Below are 22,571 nucleotides of genomic sequence, written 5' to 3' on the forward strand. Positions count from 1 at the left end.
GGTAGAAGCTGTCAAAGTTGTTGAAACTTTATGGATCGTGAGTAAGAGTCAGAAATGTGAAGAGATGAGTATGATTTCAATGATAAGAAGTGTTGATATTGGTGTGAAGAAATTTTGTTCTAATGTATCGTCAGAGGTGTTTTAGTAAATAGCTGCAAGACGTCAGTGTTAGCAGGTTCGAATAGTTTTGTAAGTTGTTGAAGTATGGTATTTTGGTGACGTAAGTTCAATTTCTAAAGGAACACTGTTATAGTTGGTAATGATGGTTATACTCCATTATGATTGTCGGCTGTCTATTGACAAATTGAGGACTTGATCACCCTTAATCTCTTGTTGATAGTAGACGAAATTGTATTGGATGTTATAGACTTATCTTATTGTCTTAATGGTGTGTGAGGTGATGGATGCTGAAGAAAGTATGAAACCTAGTTGAAGCTTGTGAATCGTTTAAGTTGATAAAAACTCTAATGAAGGACAATGAATTAAGATGGATGACTAGAGTTGCGCAGTTGGAGCAAGATGTGCCAGATGTATTGTGTTTTCTTGTGAATAGTGCTGATTGTAATAGGATGTTCTTGTAAGTTGTTGGTTAATGATGACTTATAAGGTTATTAGTCGAGTTATGTTATCAGGTTGGTATTATGATACTTTTGTCGCTGTTACAATAATGTTGTTGATGGTACTTTGTTAGTGGATGACACCTGAGTATGGAAATAAGAATTGTATATGTGTATCGGTGTTAAGTATGTTGTTGCGATGGTGAAGCAATGTTGTATCGTCAAGTATTAACGAGTGAAAGTTGTTGCAATGTCGTAAGATGTTGTTCTAAGATATTGCTGAAATGGTTAGCAAGTTAGAGACGATTATGTTGCAAGGATAATTGTGAGATTGACGTATGAGTTTTGGATTCAAGTCGTGTTGAGATACAGATATATCGGAATAGTAATAATCGGAGTGTTGTCAAGCGCAACTTGATAATAAGAAAGTCGGATGAGGACGCGATGATAGGGATGGTTGTGTTGGGTGAATTTTCGAGGACGAAAATATTCTAAGTAGGGGAGAGTTGTAACGCCCCGAATTTAATTAATTGGTTAATTAAATTATTAAAGGATTTAAGTATTGGATTTAGTCGAATTTGGATGGTCGGTATTATTTTGAGAGGCGTATTTGGATTTATTAAGTTAAAGTCTGATTTTAGTCGGATAGTCGGAAGAATAATATTAAGAATAATATTATTTATTTATTGAGATGTTTATTGAAATTTTCGCGTTTTGGGACGTTTTAGTCGGTATTAGTTCGGGATAGCGTACCGATATTTAATCGAAGATTTTAATATTTTTAGTATTAAAAATATTAATGAGTTAGTATTTAGCGTTTTGGGAATTTTTCGAGTAATTAAGATTATACCGGAAATATGAGGCATTGAGTAATAAGTCGGTATATTAAAATAATCGGATTTTATTTTAATGGAATTTAAATGGAAGTATTATTTTTATATTAAGTGTAGAAATTAATTTGGGCTTATATTTTGGTATCTTTAAGTATTAAGGGGTGTATTTTATTAGGTCCATTATGAAATAGAGACTAAGTGGTGGTGGTCTCATTTTGTCTTTTGGAAATAGTAGAAGCATAGAAGCAAAAAGGGGAACCGAGGAAAAGGAGAAAAAGAAAAGAGAAAGGGGGCTAGGGTTGTGAAGAGGAGAAGAAGGAGACCCAAAGTGTTGCTCTCAAGTGCCATTTTCCCCAATCTTCCATTGATTCTCCTTAGAGCTGCACTCAATCCAAGGTAAGTGGATTCTTACTACCTAAATGGGAATATGATGGATTGAATGTGGGTTTAGGTTATAAATTTGTCATTGTGTTGTGTTGAATTTGTTTCTATCACTGTTGCTGCTCATAAAAAAATTGAATTTAGGATTAATATGAAAAGGCCATGCGTATTTGGAAAATTGTTGAAACGAATTAATAATGAAATGTTTAGCACCGGTTAGCCCTGTGCCGGTCGGCACTTCTACCTGTGACGGGCGGCAACTCCTTTGTGTGTGTTTGCTTACCACCCTTTAATGAGTATATATACTATACATTGGCATGTAGAAGAAATGAAACATCACTTTAATTAATTTATTTTGTTTACCAGCTAATTCCAATTACGTTGCTGGATGTCCCTTTTGTTATCATTTATATCTATCTTAATGCTATTCCATTGTGTTGCTTTACCATGTGATGTTCCTGTACATTCTGCAAATTTGTTTTCTTCTATCTCTACTTTATCATATGGTACTTAATATATATATAATGGTTATATAAATCAGAAGTACATAATGGTTATATAATAGAATTATATAATGGCATATAATAATTGTGAAATAATAGAAATTATAGAACAAATGTATTCTAAACAGTTCCATTCGACCGAAATAGCTGTATTAAACCGTATAATTAGTTGTCTGGAATTTGATGACAATTTACGTGGAAGTTAAGTTTAATTAGTAGATTAACGTGGTGGTGTTATTTTGTTGAAATTGTGATATTTTACGAATCGATCGAAATTGTGTTTGATTTAAATATTCTTTATAAATAAATGTTGGTTTTGTGATGGGAATTGACACACATTTTAGGAATAGAATATAATGAAAATTGGAATTAGTATAATATAATTATTAATCGGTTGATTAAATTAAATATTAGAATTAATTTCAATAATTCTAATTAATTGAAATATACTTAGATTTGGATAAATTATTCGGTTTATCGGTAAATTACGGTATCTTGAGAATTTGACCGTAATCGTGATTTGGTTGAATATTTATGTTGAGAATAATATATTGCTATGCCAATGATGTTGTCTTGATAAATAATAATATGTCTAATTGAATTAGTTGATAATTGGAAGTTGATTCAGTTTACTTGATAAATTAACATGTTGAGATTATCTTACGAATTGATCGAAAATTATGGTTTTGATTTGGATGACTTTGTTAATATGTGAAATTGAGTAATTGTGCCGATGTGCCGAAACGTGATGATAATTGCAATAATCTTGATGATATGCGAATTGTATATTCGTGACGATTTTGTTAATACACGAAGTTGTATGTTTGTTGTCATATGCCGAAGCATGAGGATATATATGTAATGACTTGTTTATATGCAAAGTTGTATAATTGCGATCATGTGTCGAAACATGACGATGATTTGTAATGATTAGTAATACGTGATGTTGTATATATTTGTGATGATGATTTTGTGACTAAGTGAAGATGAAATATTATGGTGACGTGAATTACCTCGTATAGATGGTAATTGATTGTGATATAGGCTTATGCCTCGTGACGATATGTGATTGTGATGAGTATGCTGTATTGTCTTGTTTGTCGAGTCACATTTCATATGCATACTCTGTGACAGCATGGATTGGCAAACTAGCGACGAAGGCTTATGCCTTGTGCCTCTGAATTGGGCAATTGGTGACGGGGGCTGAAGCTCTGATTGGTACCACATGCATATGCACAGTTGAGTCGCATTTGAGTCGTTGTCTGTTGTTGTTGGTTGGAGTTGTTGATTATGCATTGTGATGCTTATATGACGATATATATGCTTATATGTTGGCTTGTTGAAAATGCTTATATATTGATAATGACGCTTATATGTCGACTTGTTGAAGATGCTTATATGTTGACTTATTGAAGATGCGTATGTGTTGACTTGTTGAAGATGCTTATATGATGACTTGTTGAATATGTTTATATGTTGATATCATGACTATTCATTGATGACGTTCTTTGTGCTGTTTATGTTGATGATGTGTGAGGCGGTGATTCATTTATATTCTTTACCTAATATATGATTTATCATGATCCTATTTATATAGTTTGATATCTCACCCTTGCTGCTGATGTTTCCCCTACCATGGGAAATGGGCAGGTACTCAAGTATAGTTGTGGAAGTTTGTTGCTTCATTGAGTCTTGTTGGTGTGTCGCTTTGATACGTAACACTCGGGGGTCGTTTATATTGTTATTTCTATGTTATCGATGCTTTTAGTTGTTGTTATTATAACCGTTGATTCAAAGTTGAATAATATGAGGTACTTATTATACTTCAAAGTTGTCTGAGTTGAGATAAGCGGATAGTTGACTGTTAATTCGAATGCTATGTATCATTGTTGAATGAAATACAAGTTTAAGTTTTAAGTTGATATGTGATACTCCAATGTGTTATTTGAAATTTTTAAATACTCTGATATTTTCCGCATTATAATTTTTGGGTAGAATTTGGGGTGTTACAAAGACCGTCGCCAAAATCACCATCAAAATATCACTTCCATACCTGGTTTCATAACACTGCAACTTATCTATAATAGCCAACACTGATCAAGCATTTAATACACTGCAACAATGGTCTTGTTTGTTTCAACTTTAAAAATATAGTTTTTTTATTTTTGAAAATAGATTTTACAAAACAGTTTTTCAAAATATTATCAGTTTTTTTATATTCGTTTTTTTAAATGAATTAGTAATTTTAACGTCCTATAGTATAAATATACACTATTGAATACCAAATCTTAGTCAGAATTGTAATTTTTTTCAAAAAGTTGTATTTCAAAAATGGTTTTTATGATTTTTTTTTGAAATAACTTCAAAATTAAGTGATTTTTTTTTTAATTTTTGATATAAAAAAATGAAACACCTAAAATAACATTTTAAGAATAACTATTCAAATCAATTTTTTATTTGAAGCTTATATGAAAAGTTTTTTCGTACATTTTTTGAAAATTTCTCACCCCACCCCATAGCATTTAGGCGCACCACCGATTTGAAAAATTTGCCCTCGTGCTTCCGTAGATGGATCTCCGGAAGCACCTTTTTTTTTGTTTAAGTTTACTTTGTTCCGTAGATGCACCTACGGAAGTATTCTGTGGATCCATCTACGGAAGAGTTTGAAGTTATACTTCGCGCCAGACCCCTCCTTCCCCATTCTTCAGTTTTCTCTTCTTCAAACACAAACTCTCTCTGAACCCCAAAAAAACAAGCATCTCCTACAGTGCATTTTTTTTGCTTGAGTTCGACCGACACTGTCAACATCAACTTCCAACACATTCCATCAACTTCAAATATATATATATCAATCGGTAAGTTTTCAATATTTCGAGTTATTTTAGAGTAGTTGTGAAATCGAATTAGAATTTGATATTTAGGTGTATAATTGATTGGATAGGTTTAGAAATAGTGTTTATAGACAATGTAGACAATGTTTTGGGTTTAAAACGGACAATCAAGACAAAAATGGTGTTTTTGGATGATTGAACAATGGAGAAGATGCCATTGTTGCATTCTCTGCTTTCGGTAGCTTCCGTAGATGGATCTACGGAATAGATTAACGTTAGAACACTTTCGTAGATGCATCTACGGAAACACCAAATGTTTTTGAAAGAAAGGTCCTTCCGTAGATCCATCTATGGAAGCACCCAGGATTCCTGAAAACACGGTGCTTCTGTATATGCATCTACGAAAGAGTATTTTCTTGTATAAATCTTTATGTTTATTAATAATACGCAGTTTCTAACTCGATCATTTTTGTATCATAATGCAGACATCATGACTCACGGTCCGAACAGCGACATCCATGGTAGGACAACACATCACGCATCCGTTCGACAGAACGGGCGGTGCGTACAGTATCTCAGTTGACTGATGGAGCTGCGGTTGTACCTGACCCACCTTTTACATCCGGCATACCCGCTTCAGTCGGCCCCATTCCTTCACCTACATCAGCCAGGCCCACTCCAACATCCGCGCCAGCCGGGCCCATTCGTTCAACTGCATCAGCCAGGCCCACTCCATCACCCATTCCAGCCGGGCCCATTCGTTCACCTGCATCAGCCAGACCCACTCCATCTACGTCCACTACTCCATCACGGAAACCTCAGGATGATCCTAAGGGTACTTCTACGTCAGAGTTGCCACCACCCTCACGCAGACTTCGTCGGGGCAGTACTTTTTCTACCGGGCCACCTCCGGAGGTACACGAGGATGATCATGTGCCAGAGCCTGTTTGGTATCCTGGTGGGCCCGTAGACGCCTCTCTGCTTACTGGATATGTTGATCATGCTGCGAGATGTATATGGGATGGAGATGTAAGTTTTATTTGATAGTTACATATTTATTTTCCTCAGTTGGACCACACTTAGGATCTTCTTCCTCTATGTCGTCAGATAGCTGACAGGGGCTTTGGAGCCATTGCAGAGGGTTTATTCCCTAAGGGGACTGCTCATAGGCGTGTGTTGGACGATATGATCAGGCTGACAGAGAGTGCATTTTTGTACCGTCGACATCGAGCCAGGACCCGTGGGACACTTGACGCCAGGGGTAGAGCCAGCAGAACCCTTGGTGGACTCGAAGGCGGAGACGGAGGTGGAGGACATGGGAAGGATGGTACGCAGGATGCTACCCGGCATACTCAGTAGTTTTTTTTAGATGATGTATTTATATTTGATTTGTTTATGTATTTGATGATGTACTCGACTATGTATTTGGATTATGTATTTGACCGACATTATTTATATATTGTATTTTTATTGGTTTACTTATTGTTGTCTTTACATGTATTTCTGAATTAAAAAATGTGTGTTTAAAAAATAGAGTTTTTAACTGAAAATGAGATAAATTAAAAAAATAGCAGACTGTTCCGTAGATGCATCTACGGAACACTCTGTTTTCACCACCTTCCATAGATGCATCTACGGAAGTATTTTTAATTTGAAAAAAGTGTTTTTAAATATGATTTCTTTGTTTTTGTACGCTTCCGTATATACATCTATGAAAGAAATCAAATTTTTTCAAAATATGTGGTGCTTCCGGAGATCCATCTACGAAAGTTAGGGACAAAAATAGAAATTCATGTAGTGTGTAAGAAATCTATGAGGTGGGGTGAGAAATTTTCCAATTTTTTTACACAAAATTATGTAACACTATGAAAATCACTTTAAAGAAAAGCCAAAAACAAAATGGTCCAACAACAACTGGTTTAATTTAATAGGCCATACAAATTCTAAATATAACAATTTCCAGCCGTACTCCAAACACATTCTTCTTCTTTGATGATATAATACTCCAAACACATTTTAATATACACTTCATGAAAGCATACACTCCAAAACAGAACTAGTCTTATTGAACCAAATACTTTCGTCTGGACCTCAAACATCTAAATATCTATTAGTACTAGGACTATTCAAAAAATCTAAGAATTGAATCGAACCGTCAAACTATAATACACAAACAATTTTAGAATCGAACTAAAATTGAAATCGAACCGAACTGAAATTGAACCCGAATCAAACCAAAATTAAAAATGAAAATTACTTAAAACAAGTTAAATTTTTTATAAACAAATGAAAAATAGCTTAGTTCTTTAATAAACGGTTCGTTTTGAAAAAATTATCTTCAAACGATTTGACATGGTTTGGAATTTCATTACGGTAAACCAAATGAATAATTTTAGTTTAATTTGATTCTTAGTAAATTGAAACGGTTCGGTTCAATCATAACTATCTGGCTTAAAGAACTACAAGTTAGTTCAAACTTGGCAATTCAACTTTTTATTGTAATGATCTTTTAAGTATCTCTTTCACTCTAAAGTTATATCTATTAATGGCTTGTATCCCCGAGTAAGTAATATGCATTTTGTGTATAATAATAGAAGTATTCTTAGTTAAATGAAAGTTTAGAGTGAAAGAGATACTTAAAAGATAATAGAAAGTTGTTGAGTTTGTTCTTGTCAAAAAAAATAATAATAGAAGTATTCTTTTCCTTTTCCTTTTAATATTTGCTTGATTGTAACAGGCTTGATTTTGAAGAAAGATATGAAATCGAGGAAAACCCAATTATGATGATGCAAGCTTCCACTTTCCGCAGTGGAACAAAAAATAGATCCAGAACCCAAACCACAGACTAAGAAAAAATGCTGAAAATCCATACAAAGTGACAACACCATGAAATGTCATTGTCAAACACGCGCAAAACTTAGATAATAGACTGTATAAACATTGCGGAAAAAACCATAAAATTGCGATTAATGTAGAAAAATTGATGTAGTAACTTTGAAGCAAAAAATGGGGAAAACCAGAAGACCGAAACTGTAGATTATGTGTTGGTAAATCACAAGAAACAAGTTCACACTACCTTAATGGAACAAGTTTAGTCAATGAGTAAGATACTCCTATTTTCTCAGTTCTGGCTTCCTTTGTTGAGTTGATGCAAAATCAATTCACTTTATTATCAATACAAATATCTTAACTTATTAATCACACAGTGAACTAAGTTGAAGAATATCAATCACACAAATTTGCTTGATTTGAAATATGTGCTCATTAGATTACATGATCAATTAATTCACTTTCATTTCTCTTTGTAATTTTTATTGTTTTATTTATTGAATTAATCAACATAAAAACCCTAAATCTTGAATTGAACTTACAAAGAAGCACTAAACAACCATTCAAATAATTTGGAAGAACCCAATGTGTAAACCCTTTGTTAAACATGCAATAATAAAAATGAACATAAAGGGGGATTGTTCGGTGACCTCTATCCAATTACCACAAAATCAATCACTTCCACTTCTCATCATCCTCCTTTGTCTCTTTTTTCAAAGAATCATGACGCAACTACTTAAGACATTCAGACAATTCGATTTTAAATTCTCTTCACCGAAACAATTTTATTGTCTGTAATGAGAGAGAGAGAGAGAGATTCTATGATGGCAACAAAAGAAACAATTTTACAAGGAGGCTAATAACTATTTATTTGATGAACAATATCTGTTTAAAATTAGTGCTGATGATTTGATTCGCTGGTGTGTTGCAGGCGAAGAGGCGAGAAGCATTATGTGACACTATCATAGCTCAGCCTATGGGGGCCACCTTAGTGGAGAAATAACAACATCTAATGTACTTAAAAGTGGCTTTTGGTGGCTAACTTTATTTAAAGACTGTAAGTTATATGTTCAACAACGACTCGAATGTTAGAAAACAGGTAACATCTCAAAAAGAGATGAAATGCCCCTAAATGATATGTTAGAAGTAAAACCTTTTGATTGTTGGGGAATTGACTTCATGGGTCTTTTCCACCTTCAAATTCTCATTTATATATTCTTGTGTGTTTCGTTATGTCGCCAAATGGGTTGAATGTAACACCCCAACTTTAATTATATTTTATTTTATTTAAAGGTTAAATATGTTTCTAGTCCTCCTAAATATTGCGAATTTCGTTGTTAGTCCCTCGAAAAATTTCCTTTAAAGAATGATCCTACTTAACATTATATTCAACTCGAAAGCATATCACGACCTTCATGTCAGGGTTCAACAAATACCAGGGGCGGATCTTCCTTGGGACAGGGGGTGGCCATGGCCACCCCAATGTTTTGATGATTTTTTTTTAAATAGGTACAATATATAATTTTTCCTATAAAATTTAATTTTTATAAATTTATAAAGCACAATGATATAATACATGCATAATGGCCAAGTGGATATGCCCTATAACTATAGGCTCAATGTCATGGGATCAAAACTTGCTGGCTGATGTCTAAATTGATTTTATTTACTATTTCTTTAAATGTCATGGAATCAAATTTTTTTACAATTTTTTTAAATATTTGTCTATGTATTTCCAAACTTAATATTATATTAAGTATTACTAATTCTTTATAAAATAAGTGTTGAATGTATTTTTTTTACACTCTCATTCATATTTTATTTGGTTATTCAATTTCTTTCCTCCTCGCATACAAACACACATATTGTTTGGTTGTTATTTTTTTCACATAAAATGATTTCAATCAATTATCATTATACAAAATTATTGAACAAAGAGCATATAAAAATAGTAAATCTACAAAAATAAAGAACATAATAATATTGCTAGACACGTTGACAATAAATAGTTGATTTAAGTTGACAATAATTAGTTGATTTTTGAAGGTGTATCAATAAATTTTATAGTATAATTTGACACACTTTTGCACAACAGTTTAAAAAAAAACAATTTATACATTTATTTTTGCTAGTAACAAAAAAAAGTGAAAGCAAATAGAATGATTTTTTTTTTTGTTGTAGAAATGAGATATCTCTACGCGCAATTGCACAGATTAATTTCTCAAGTCGGATGTTTAAAAGAATTTAACAAGGTTGTATGTCCAGGACCAAGATCGAACCAAAATTTTTTAAATAAGACGGAAGAGATCTCTTACCATCTCATTCAAGTGCTCTTGGATTGAATAAATATTTTTAACATTATATTATATTTTTTATTAATTACTCTTTTTTTCTTAATATTTGACCCCTTCAAGAATTTCATCCTGGCTCCGCCACTCGCCACTCGTCAAATACCTAATTGTTTTAACATACCATTTATATATATGCTAAGTGTAATCATACAGAACATCATAAGAAAATGCATGAGAGCAAAATAATGGCTTATATGTTATGGGAACTGTCAACAAGATCATCAAAACAATCCTCTCTAAAATACACACGATATTCTTGTGCCATCTTCCTAATATCTTCAATTAGTCCAATTAATCATATGATTCTTGAGTTCTACTCTGTAGTAGGTGTACATTAAAAGGAAAAGGAGAGAAAAAGGTTAAAAGGACAAAACTATCAAGGGGAGTATAGAATATAAACTAGAATGTAATTTACTAAATCCAAAAGTTTCAGTAATTACTTCACAATCACAAACCTTCAAGGTATGCATGGAGTTGTGAGGGAGTACCACGTTGAGGACCAATGGTAACAAATACTGGTAGAATTTTAAGTTTTGATTTGATTCTTGATCCAAATAAATAAATGCATACTGTTAAGGTTTTATTTTGAAATTCTATTATGATGAAGTTGCATCTACTTGTCTACCAACTGTTTGATTAATTGTTTGTGAGAAATTATTAACGTTACACTTTCTACTCTTCCATGCGGCATCTCATATTGTCGGTTATTTGCATTAGGCTGCTTCGCCACCATGGGTCGTCGTCTCATATTGTATGTGTTTTCTCTGGTTTGTATCACATCATCCATTATATCAAAATACAAGTCTCTGCCAACAAAATTATGTGCTTACAAGTTTGAACTTATGGTATTAGGCTACTGCCTTATACAAATTAGTTGCAGAACGAGGTCCATGGAGCTCTTTGTCTAGATGGGCAGTGGAAGCATACTTAGAAGGTGATGTTGGCAAGGCATATATGTTGTTTTCAAAAATGGATGAGATGGGTTATCAAGTGGAACAAAGTAATGCTACTTGGATTCTTGAGAAATATGGAGAATGAAACATGTGCATGGATGAATATGGACTTTGCACTGACGCAAAAAAGCATCAGCAGGCACATTCTTTGTGGTGGCAAGCTTCTTAGCAGGATAACAAACATGTTGCCTTACTAATTGGAAACACTTATTACTATGACCGGGTATGTGATTTTAAAATGAATTAAACAAGTGGGTGCATTGAACATTCAATTTAAGTCAGTAAGTTGACAATATATTGGTGTGCTTAGGGTTCAGATGAATCATGTTGACAATATATTAGTCAGTTTCTTGAGTTTAGATGCTGCAATACTGCATGTGCATTATAACAACCAGTAAGAGATAGTTGACAATGTTCAAATCTAATGATACTTTTCTTGTTGTTGTCTTGATTACCTGATGTAATTTTTTTCCATTTAGGTCATAGGTGGAGATATGATATTCTGTCTCAATTACTTAATGATCTATTTAAATGGCTTTTGTGATTTAATTCACTAATTACTGTTTCTAAGAGCCAACATTTTTTAATTTTTGATTGTTTATTCAGTTATTTAAGGAGGTTTGGAACATGACTTTAAGTGACGTGGCGTGTCACGTCAACTTCCGTTAGATCAAATAGACGGTATAGATTAAAATTAGGGACTGAGAAATTTAAGAGGACCATTATTTAAAGAAAAAAATTTAAGGGACAAAAAATGAAATTCGCAATATTTTGGAGGACCAGAAAAATATTTAACCCTTTATTTAATCTAGTGAATATGTGTGATTACTTGGGGAGAGTTAAGATTTAATTATAATTATCGTTAATTATTTAATTTATTTAATATTAAAAAATAGAGATATTTTAGAGTTGGGAGAAAAATAGAATTACTATTAAAATTAAGGAGCAAGGGGTGAGTTAAGTTAGAGCGAAGGGTGCGGTGAGATTTAATGAAATAATTAATTTATAGTATTATTTATTTAATTAAATAATAGAAATTGAAATTTTAGAAGTAAGAATAAGGGTGTAGGGGGAGTTGGGGGTGAGAGAAGTATTAAGAATTAGGTTAATATGAATGGTAAGTTGAGGGAAATTTTGTACTGTAGGTGCAAAAGTTTGAAAAAAGGCAGAAAGAGGCAAATATAGGAGAAACTGGAAGAGCGGGGGAAAATCCCAAAAAGGTCAAAGGATTTCGTCGATCGAAATTTTTTATGTAAATGGAGAATTATTTGTATATGGGTGCTTAAATAGAGGGATAGTGAAAATTCTTTACCCTCCTGTCTTCTCCCTTTTTATATTTGTGTTTATTGTGTTTGCGACCAAAAAGTGTTTGGGAAAACTTTTTGAGGCATCGATTGATGAGGTTTCTCTTATTCTCATGAATATGTTATGAAATTGTATAATTTGTAAACTTGTTTGCCTTGTTGATGCATTGTTGTTGTATGAGGGTATGTGGTTGTGCCTTATGGCAAAATTATAATAATTGAATTATGGTATAGAATTGTATGTAGTTGTGGATTTAAGTTTTAGGGGCGAAATAAAAAAAACCAGAAAATCCCAAATGTCATCTTTTTCCAAACAATAAAAAATCGGCAAATTCGAGAGAATTAGGGAGAGCCGCGCTTGGCTGGTGGCAGCGGGAGCGTAAGTCAATGACACGAGGTCGCAGTCAGCGGCACCAGAGCACACGACTCAGCGACGCAATTCCGCGGTCGACAACACCAGATTGCACACGCGGCACAAGCCGCAACAACGCGGCTCGGTCGCACGGAAGGTGGGGGCCATGACTCAGTGGCCAGGCCGATGTCGTCAGGGCACGAATATGCAGTTCGGGAGTAAAGAAGACGACCATTCAGGTAGCAGACTGCGGTTTGGCTGCGAATGGCAGTTTATCGTCCTATTCGGCGGGATTTAGAGACACTGTTTTATTTGTTTAGACTCCTTTGATAGGTTGAGGGTTGGAGTTGTAGGTATTTGGCTCTTTAGAGTTGTTTCGAGCATTATTATTACTTGTTTAAGACCTCCAAGCCAAAAGAGTTGAATTTTGAGTTGTTGGGAATTTTAGAGGAATCCTTTTGAGTTGTTTGAGTTAAATTTGAGAAACTCTAACATGTTAAGAGTTGTGTTGATATGTTTGTGAGTAATTGTTTTATTACGTTTTTTATGGGCTTACATGAGTAATAATACAATTTACTCTATTGATGAGTAGTTGTGATTATTTATATATTTATTGAGTTGTAACTATATAATTTGTTGAGTTGAGTAGTTCAGAAAGGAACTGCAATGTTGGCTTTACATTGGAAAAATTATGGATTCAGAGAGGAACCATTTTGAGTATGTGTTTTTAATGTTAATTGTTAAAATTCAAACATTCATGTATATCGAAGATAGGTAGGACTTTGGCCCAACAAGGTCATGGTTCAGATAGGAACTAATGATAGTTTCAAGTTCTGAGAGGACCTAGAGACACGGATTACTCAGTACCATAAGTCTAACATCCAAAGTGTGGGCAAGAATGGGCATACAGTTCCTGAGTCTAAGCACAGAGAAGTTATTTGTTTCAACTGTGGTGGAGAAGGTCACATTAGTAGCCAATGTCAGAAACCAAAGAAGGCACAAGGTAGTGGAAAGGTGATTGCTTTGGCAGGGACTCAGACAGCTATCGAGGACATACTTATCCGAGGTACATGTTTCATTAATAGTATTCCTTTAATTAGTATTATTGATACTGGTGCTACACATTGTTTTATTGCTGCTGATTGTGTTGAAAGATTAGGTCTTATGTTGTCTTTTATGAATGGTGAGATGGTCGTCGAGATTCCGGCTAAGGGATCAGTGACTACTTATCTTGTGTGTTTAAAGTTTCCTTTGTCGATCTTCGACAGGGACTTTGCTATTGATTTAGTGTGTTTGCCTTTAAGAGATTTGGATGTTATCTTAGGTATGAACTGGTTAAAATATAACTATGTTCATCTTAATTGTATATAAAAAGTCGGTGAGGTTTTCTACTCCTGAAGAGGAAGACACTGGTTTATTGTCTACTAGACAGTTGCAGAAGATGATGCAAGAGGAAGCTCGGGTGTTTTCATTGATGGCTTCGTTATCTATTGAGAATCAAGCTATTATTGATGAGTTGCAGGTGGTGCGTGAATTTCCTGAAATTTTCCCTGATGAAATTCCTGATGTACCGCCAGAAAGAGAAGTTGAATTTGTGATCGATCTTGTACTTGGTACCTGACCTGTTTCTATGGCACCGTACAGGATGTCTGCATCTGAGTTGGCAGAATTAAAGAAGCAGTTAGAAGATTTACTTGAGAAGAAGTTTGTAAGACCAAGTGTGCCACCGTGGGGAGCTCTAGTGTTGCTAGTAAAGAAGAAAGACATAAGTATGAGGCTTTGTGTTGATTATAGGAAACTGAATAAAGTAACTGTAACACCCGTATATTTTAATTTTTAATTTAAATGGAAATTTAATTTATAATTAGAATTATTGGTGGTTTGTGGGATTTAATTGGAAGAAAGATGGTTTATAGTACTGGGCCAAGTGTGGTATTAGTAAAGAGGGGGTGCTATGTTAGTAAAGCCCTTTACTAATTAAAATGTTATTTTTCATAAAAATAAGGAAAATTGGGAGAAAGGAAAAAGGAACGTGAAAAGCAGAGCAGAGGAGATGAGGGATTGGAAAGCTGGTACGTGAAGAGGAGCAATGGAGGGAGAGACCAATCAAGAATCTTGGGCTAAGGTAAGGGGGGACTCTCCGATTATCATCTATTATCGTATTCTTGGATAATAATATTGATTAGGGATGTTGTTGAGTCAATTGGATTATATGTCGGGTTTAGGGAGGTTATGAATTGATGAAAATTGCATTAATTATTGATTGATTATGTGTTGTTTTGATGTGTGATGATGAATAATGATGCAATTGATGATTAACTGCCTGTATATGATGTTTAGAGTCAGTTTTGGACTCAGATTGAGTCAGATCACAGGATCTGACGCAGACCCGAAAATCTGTGAAATCGCCAGTTCGCGCCGCGTCCCCGTGTTGGCGCCGCGAAGGCGTACTTGTTTTCTCGTATCGCGCCGCGTGCATAGGTTGGCGCCGCGAACGTGTTTGTGTGCTTCAGGTCGCGCCGCGAACCTTGGTTGCGCCGCGTGCTGTAGCGATAGTTGTTTTCTTGAAAAGTTAAATGATGTGTAACTTTCGAACCGTAAGTCTGTTTTTAGTGCCGTTTCGAGCACGATGAATCTTATGAGATAGCCTATGTTTTAAATGATGGAATGAGGTGTGAATCCAATTATTTTTAAATATAAATTTATGTCTTGGTGAATGATGTATTGTACATATATGTGATGAGATGTGTTAAATACATGTTACATTGGAATATTAATCATGTGACGATTTGTTTAATTGGATGATATATTGTTGACATATATGATGAAATGTGACAATATAAGATGTTGTTTTGGAAAACATTATGATGTGATGATTTGTTGAGAGTTGTATGATGATGACTGATTTGCTTTGGAATGATGTGGATACATGTGTGTTCTTATTATTGATGATGATGATTGATTGTATTTGAATGATGCTAATGTATATATAAACATACTTTGATGATGATGATGATGATGATGATGATGATGATGAAATGGGTATTTGATGATGTTACTCATTAGACTTGACGATGGTATAAGTATGTTGTATATGTTGCATTCATTCATATTCATTGATGATACTGTATCCATAAGGGTGTGTTGGATCAATAAAGGGCATGATTCCCATTGTGTGGAATCTGTGCTGGCAGGGCCGTATCTGGATGATGTTGGATCGGTCATGGGTTATTCCCATTGGATGATGTTGGTACCACATGCATAGTGTCAGTTCATACATATGCATACTTTTATAACATGATTGGAAGTATTCCAGTGTTATAAATATTGATGACGTGTTGGTTGTGTGTTTTGTTGAATTTATGTTGAGTATGATTGTCTGTTTGAAAGATGTGTTTTGTTGAAGTTTGTGTAAATGATGGATGTTCCTGATAATCTGAATATGATGAAATTGGGTGAATAATATAACTATGATGTGTTGTTATTTAAGATGCAATAACATTTGTTAACTGTGACGAGACTCACCCTTACTGTTGACATTTTCAGATTTAGGATAGCTGCTTTCGACTTGGTGAGGATTAGCTCATAAGTCAGTGTTTTAGTGTAGCGTCAGGTGTCATGCTCTGATATTGTAACACTGGGGGAACGCTAATTTAGAGTTTATGATGATACTCTATCGTGTTGTTATTGTATTAATTATGTGGGATATTGCATAGATGATGTTATGCTTATCCATATGATGAATTTTCCGTTGTGTTAACATGAGATGTTTATGTATTATGATGAATTGTTCCTTAGTGAAAGCATGACAATGAAGTTATGATAAATTTGTCTTAATTGGAATTGTGGCACCCTTGTTTTCATGTTTTACTCTGAATTATTTTATAAATTTCCGCGGGGTTTAGAAGGGTGTTACAGTAACGATTAAGAACAAGTATCCTCTTCCAAGAATAGATGATTTGATGGATCAATTGGTGGGTGCTTGTGTGTTTAGCAAGATTAATTTGAGATCGGGTTATCACCAGATTAAAATGAAAAATGAAGATATTCAGAAGATGGCTTTCAGGAATCGTTATGGACATTATGAGTATTCTGTGATGCCTTTTGGTGTTACTAATGCGCCAGGAGTATTTATGGAATACATGAACCGTACCTTTCATACTTATTTGGATCGGTTTGTGGTAGTATTTATCAATGACATTTTAATTTACTCTAAATCGGAAGAAGAGCATGCTGAACATTTGAGAATAGTATTGCATGTTTTGAAGGAGAAGAAGTTATATGCAAAGATGTCCAAATGCGAATTCTGGTTAAAGGAGATTAGTTTTCTTGGTCATGTTATTTCAGGTAGTGGCATTGCTGTGGATCCATCTAAAGTAGATGTTGTGTTGCAATGGGATACTCCAAAGTTGGGGTCAGAAATTAGAAGCTTTTTGGGACTGGCTGGTTATTATAGAAGGTTTATTAAAGGTTTTTCCAAGTTAGCACTTCTGTTAACGAAGCTGACTTATAAAGGCAGAGCGTTTGTGTGGGATATTCAGTCTGAAGAAAATTTTACCGAATTGAAGAGAAAATTGACGATAGCTCCTATTTTGACGTTACCTAATCCGGGAGAGTCTTTTATAGTGTATTGTGATGCTTCTAAGATGGGTTTAGGAGGTGTACTCATGGAGAATGATAAGTTAGTTGCTTATGCGTCAAAACAGTTGAGAATTCATGAAAAGAACTATCCTACGCATGATTTAGGGCTTGCTGCAGTTTTTTTTTTGTGCTGAAGATTTGGAGGCATTATCTTTATGGTTCTAGATTTGAAGTTTAGTGACCATGAAAGTTTAAAGTATCTATTTGCTTAGAAAGAATTAAATATGAGACAGCGAAGATGGTTGGAATTGTTGAAGGATTATGATTTTGGCTCGAATTATCATCCAAGTAAAGCTAATGTTGTGGTTAATGCTTTAAGCCGAAAGACTTTTCATATGTCGGCAATGATGGTTAAAGAGTTGGAATTAATTGAACAGTTCAGAGATAGAGTTTGGTTTGTGAAGTGACGCCGCAAAGTGTAATGTTGGGTATGCTGAAGATTAATAATGATTTCCTGGACAGTATCAGAGAAGCTCAGAAATTAGATGTGAAGCTGGTAGATTCTATGGTTGGGATTGATCCGTCTCAGAATAATGATTTCAAGTTAGATGCGCAAGGTGTGTTGAGGTTTCACAATCGAATTTGTATTCCCGATGATGCGGAGATGAAAAGAATGATTCTCGAAGAAAGCCATAGAAGTAGTTTGAGTATTCATCCGGGGGCTACTAAAATGTATCAAGATTTGAAGAACTTGTTTTGGTGGCCTGGGATGAAACGTGACGTAGTGCAGTTTGTGTATGCATGTTTAACTTGTCAGAAGTCGAAAGTTGAACATCAGAAGCCTGCAGGGGTGATGTAACCGTATGAAGTTCCATAATGGAAATGAGATAGCATTTCAATGGACTTTGTGACGGGACTATCTAATACATCAAGAGGACATGATACGATTTGGATGATTGTTAATAGGCTTACGAAGTCGGCTCATTTTATTCCTATTAACATCAGTTTTCCAGTACTGAAGTTGGCGGAGATTTATACAAGTGTAATCGTGAAGCTTCATGGTGTTCCTATGTGTATTATTTCGGATAGAGATTCGAGGTTTACTTCAGATTTTTGGAAGAGTTTGCAAGAGACGTTGGGGTTCTAAGTTGAGGCTGAGTTCAGCGTATCATCCTCAAACGAATAAGGATCCGAGATTTACTTTATTCTCATGTAAAAATATCATTCTCATTTATATATGCAATGTGCCAAATCTACCCTGTTATTTGTAAATAATAATAAAGAGAATAGGATAAACTACAATTTAACTTCAAAGAGTAACATGTAGCCACAATGAAGTCAACAATTTATTTTAATAAAGAAAAATGTATAGCAAATTAAACAAAAATCATAATAATTCTAAATAATGTGACCTATCATAAATACTTCTTCGGTACCTCGCTCTCATCCTTTCATTAAGAATATTCATGTCTAATATCTGAATTGGTCATCTACTAATCTATCTACCCATATAAATAGACCAACTCTAAACATTGATACTTAAGTTACGTTTAACTTATGTTTTAAAAAAAAATTACCTTTAACTTATATCTTAATCACACTATTATCAAACTTTGACCAAGATTCACCATTAACATAGGTCTTATAACTTTTAATAACACCATTATTTTTCTAAAATTTTGGGGAGCACTGAGATGCGCTATAGTTATCAACACCGGCCACGCCCATGCCAATTGCACATAGTCTCCACCGAAAGCAACTTATATATAAAGACAAAAAGATTCCATTCACCCGTCAAAGCTACAATGTAACATCTAATAAACAAACACATCTTTCCAACAATCTTTTCCTTTGTTCATACCAATTTCAAGTCAACAAAAGTTGGAAAAAAGCTAAAAACATTGATCTCAAAACATGGTTCAATCAAGTTACATCATTATCATTACATTCAAACAATTAATTAAAACCAACGGTGGAAATCTTCTCTAAAGTTTGTAGTACTTCTTTCATGGACGGTCTCTTTTGTGGGACAAGAGAAACACAATTGAACCCCAACTTGAAACACGTGAACACCACATTTTCTCTACCTTCGATCTCATGTTTAATCGCCACGTCAACCAACCTCAAAACCCGGTTTTTCTCCTCTTCAACCGAACCGGACAGAACAGACCACTGGTCCAATTCCCGGTCCGAGAAAACCCTCCCACTAAAAAGCTCCAACAAAACAACCCCAAATGAATACACATCCATTTTAGCGTTTGGTTTTATGTTTTGGAAAGATTCTGGCGCTTGATATTGTTGTACCTGACCACCACCACAACCACCACTAGTCGACGATGATGACCCCATTGTCGTATACGGACTCGGAGTCGAACCAATGAGAAACTCTTGTTGTTGTTGAGTTTTCTGGTTCACTAATTGCCTAGCTGAATCGTTTCCTCTATGGTTGATATCATTCAAGAGAAGCAAATCAAGTCCAAAATCACTTATAATAGGTTCCATTTCAGAATTCAATAAAATGTTACTTGGTTTAACATTTCCATGCACATATTTCTTTTCATGAATGTAAGCAAGTCCTCTGGCCATCCCTTTCCCTATCTTCAACCGCAATTCCAAAGATAAATTCATCGGCGACAAACCTCCTCTTCCTAAAACATAAACATGATTCAGAGATCAGACACATCTGTTACACATCTGTTATTTAATGAATCTAAAAAATCATTCAACAAATACATTAATTATTCAATAAACCTAAAAAATTATCTGTTTCTTATTATAAAGACCGCATAGATGGAATATTTCATATAATTCAAAACTAAATACAAAGAAAAAGTAATATGGACTTACTGTAACCAATAGCAGAGAGGCTGCCATTAGGAACAAAATCAGAGATAACAAGCTTCTCATCTTCACCCCAACAGAAACCACGGATCCTAACCAAATTAGGATGACGAATCTTCGCGATAACTCTGATTTGATTCTCGAACTCTTTCATTCTTTCTACACCGCATTCTCCGATCCTTCTAACAGCAAAAACTCTTCCATCCTGCAACACTGCTTTATACACAATACTGGCACGGCTTGTTCCAAGTATATAAGCTGAAGCCTTCAATAATGTTTCCAAATCCATCTTAGTCTCGCCGTCTAACATTACCAGTGTACCTTCTTTCGGAAGGTTCTGGATTTCACGGTCACTGTCATCAGAAGCGGTTGCTTCTGATGTTTCTTCTTGCTGTTTAACTGTTAAACAGCAAGAAGAGCATTGAAGTAAGTGTGCTTTCACAGCTTGTTGCTCTTGTTTCGCTACAGTTTCTGATGCATTCTTCTCTTGAAGAACATTGGTTGATTTTGGATATCTTTTCTTTCTTTGTTGATAGACAAAAAGTATGATAAGAGCTAAAACTCCCATGCCTGCTATGTCACCTACAACAATGGCTGCTATTGTAGCAGGTTTTAGACCATTCTGTGAACCACCACTAGTTGTTGTTGTAGTTGTTGTGTTTGTGTTATTTCCTGAGTCGATTGTTATTGGTATGGCAGCAATTGCTGGTGAAGATGAGTTTGTGATATGCGGTGCAGTAGACTTAGTAGATGGAATAGTACAAAGAGTCTTGAGAGGTTTTCCACATAGATCAGAGTTTCCGGAGAGTGATTCTGTTTTTTGATTGAACAAAGATTCAGGTATTGGTCCTGTCAGGTTGTTGAATGAGAGATCAATTGTAGATTTTTCCGGAATGTGCCTTGTAAATGTTTGTGGAATTGCTCCTGAGAGTTTGTTATAAGAGAGATTCAAGTATTGGAGATTTTGGCCTTGGAAGTTACTTGGGAGAGAACCGTTGAGTAGATTAGAGGACAGATCTAGAATCACAACAGAGTTGAAACCATTTGGGATTTCACCAGAAAAATAGTTACTTTTGAGAGAAACAATGGTTAGATTGTGAAGAGAAGTGAGGTTTTCTGGGATTGACCCAGCAAAGGCATTCTCAGAAAGGTTGAGAATTTGTAGGTTTGTTGATAAACCAACCAACTCAGGTAGTTTACCTGAGATGACATTGTTGGAGAGTGAAAGGAACTGTAGTTGAGAAGAGTTGAAGATAGAGTTTGGTAATGAACCATTAAGGAAATTGTTTGAGAGATCAATGTGATGAAGGTTTTGAATAAAGCCTAACTCTTCTGCAATGGAACCAAGAAGTTGGCTATTGGGAAGAATCAAGCTAGTTACTCTGAAGAAATCAGGTGTGTTAGGAGATCCTAGTTCACTACATGCAACTCCATGCCATGAACATGGAGTTGCATCATCATAGTTCCAGTTTTCAAAGACTGATAAAGGGTCACTGAGGATGGAGTATCTGAATTTCAGCAAGAAAATTCCATCAGAGTTAAGAGCAACTGAGTATTGAAGAAGTAGAAGAACAAAAAAAGATGAAACTCTCAAGAGGGTGTTAAGTTTCAATTTCATCATGATGATTTACTTAGATGACACATTGGATTTGCAAGAACAAGTTCGTTCATATGATGCAGAAAAACAACAATCAAGACAAAGGATATGGTTACTAACTACAATATGTTTGTGCTGTTCACCAAATCTTTGTGAAGTTGTTAAAGAATGAAAAATGAATAAGAGTATGGAGAAAAAGAAAGGTAGCAGAAAGCAAAGACAAATAAATCTCTTGCTTTGTGCAGTTGATAGAGATGAAATGAACCTAACTGAAGTTAAGATAATAAAAGTGGGATATATGGTTTTGCTGCACCTACTATCTATGTCATGTTAGAAAAAAACAAAAAATTATTTATAGAAATAATTGGAAAATGGAACAGAAAGGAATCTAGTTCATACTACAAGACACCTATGTGAGTTGGAGTCCATAATTTTTGTGTGGGTGAAAAATGAAAATTTTAAAAGGGTGATTTTACTGTTTTTTTAAGACAGTAGGAAATGCACAAGTTTTTAGAAAATGAAATTATATTCAAAGGTGCTAGAGTGTTTTGCAGATGTCAGGACATTGTTTTTATTTTATTGGTGTATGATTGTTTTTAGACTATACTTTGTTGGAGAATAAACTATAGTTCTTGTACTGTCCTAGGCACGAGTCATG

At 34.6% G+C, this 22,571-nt stretch overlaps 3 protein-coding genes across 3 annotated transcripts; 2 read left to right on the plus strand and 1 right to left on the minus strand.

Annotated features, from left to right (window-relative positions):
* Nucleotides 1-13,792: 13,792 nt before the first annotated feature.
* On the plus strand, nt 13,793-14,515 carry LOC131647252 (uncharacterized). Its single transcript, XM_058917163.1, has 3 exons — nt 13,793-13,908; nt 14,049-14,181; nt 14,270-14,515. The coding sequence occupies exons 1-3, from the start codon at nt 13,793-13,795 to the stop codon at nt 14,513-14,515; spliced, it is 495 nt and encodes a 164-aa protein (XP_058773146.1).
* Nucleotides 14,516-16,991: 2,476 nt separating this feature from the next.
* LOC131647261 (uncharacterized mitochondrial protein AtMg00860-like) lies at nt 16,992-17,669 on the plus strand. Its single transcript, XM_058917175.1, has one exon. It carries the CDS (start codon nt 16,992-16,994, stop codon nt 17,667-17,669), a length of 678 nt encoding a protein of 225 aa, XP_058773158.1.
* Nucleotides 17,670-19,239: 1,570 nt separating this feature from the next.
* LOC131643315 (receptor protein kinase-like protein At4g34220) lies at nt 19,240-22,204 on the minus strand. The gene is made up of 2 exons (XM_058913504.1): nt 20,323-22,204; nt 19,240-20,123 (listed from the first exon to the last, which is right to left on the minus strand). Exons 1-2 carry the CDS (start codon nt 21,935-21,937, stop codon nt 19,432-19,434), a joined length of 2,307 nt encoding a protein of 768 aa, XP_058769487.1. The 5' UTR covers nt 21,938-22,204; the 3' UTR covers nt 19,240-19,431.
* Between the last annotated feature and the right edge of the window lie 367 nt (nt 22,205-22,571).

Source organism: Vicia villosa, linkage group LG1, assembly GCF_029867415.1.
Source record: "Vicia villosa cultivar HV-30 ecotype Madison, WI linkage group LG1, Vvil1.0, whole genome shotgun sequence".
Classification (NCBI taxonomy): domain Eukaryota; kingdom Viridiplantae; phylum Streptophyta; class Magnoliopsida; order Fabales; family Fabaceae; genus Vicia; species Vicia villosa.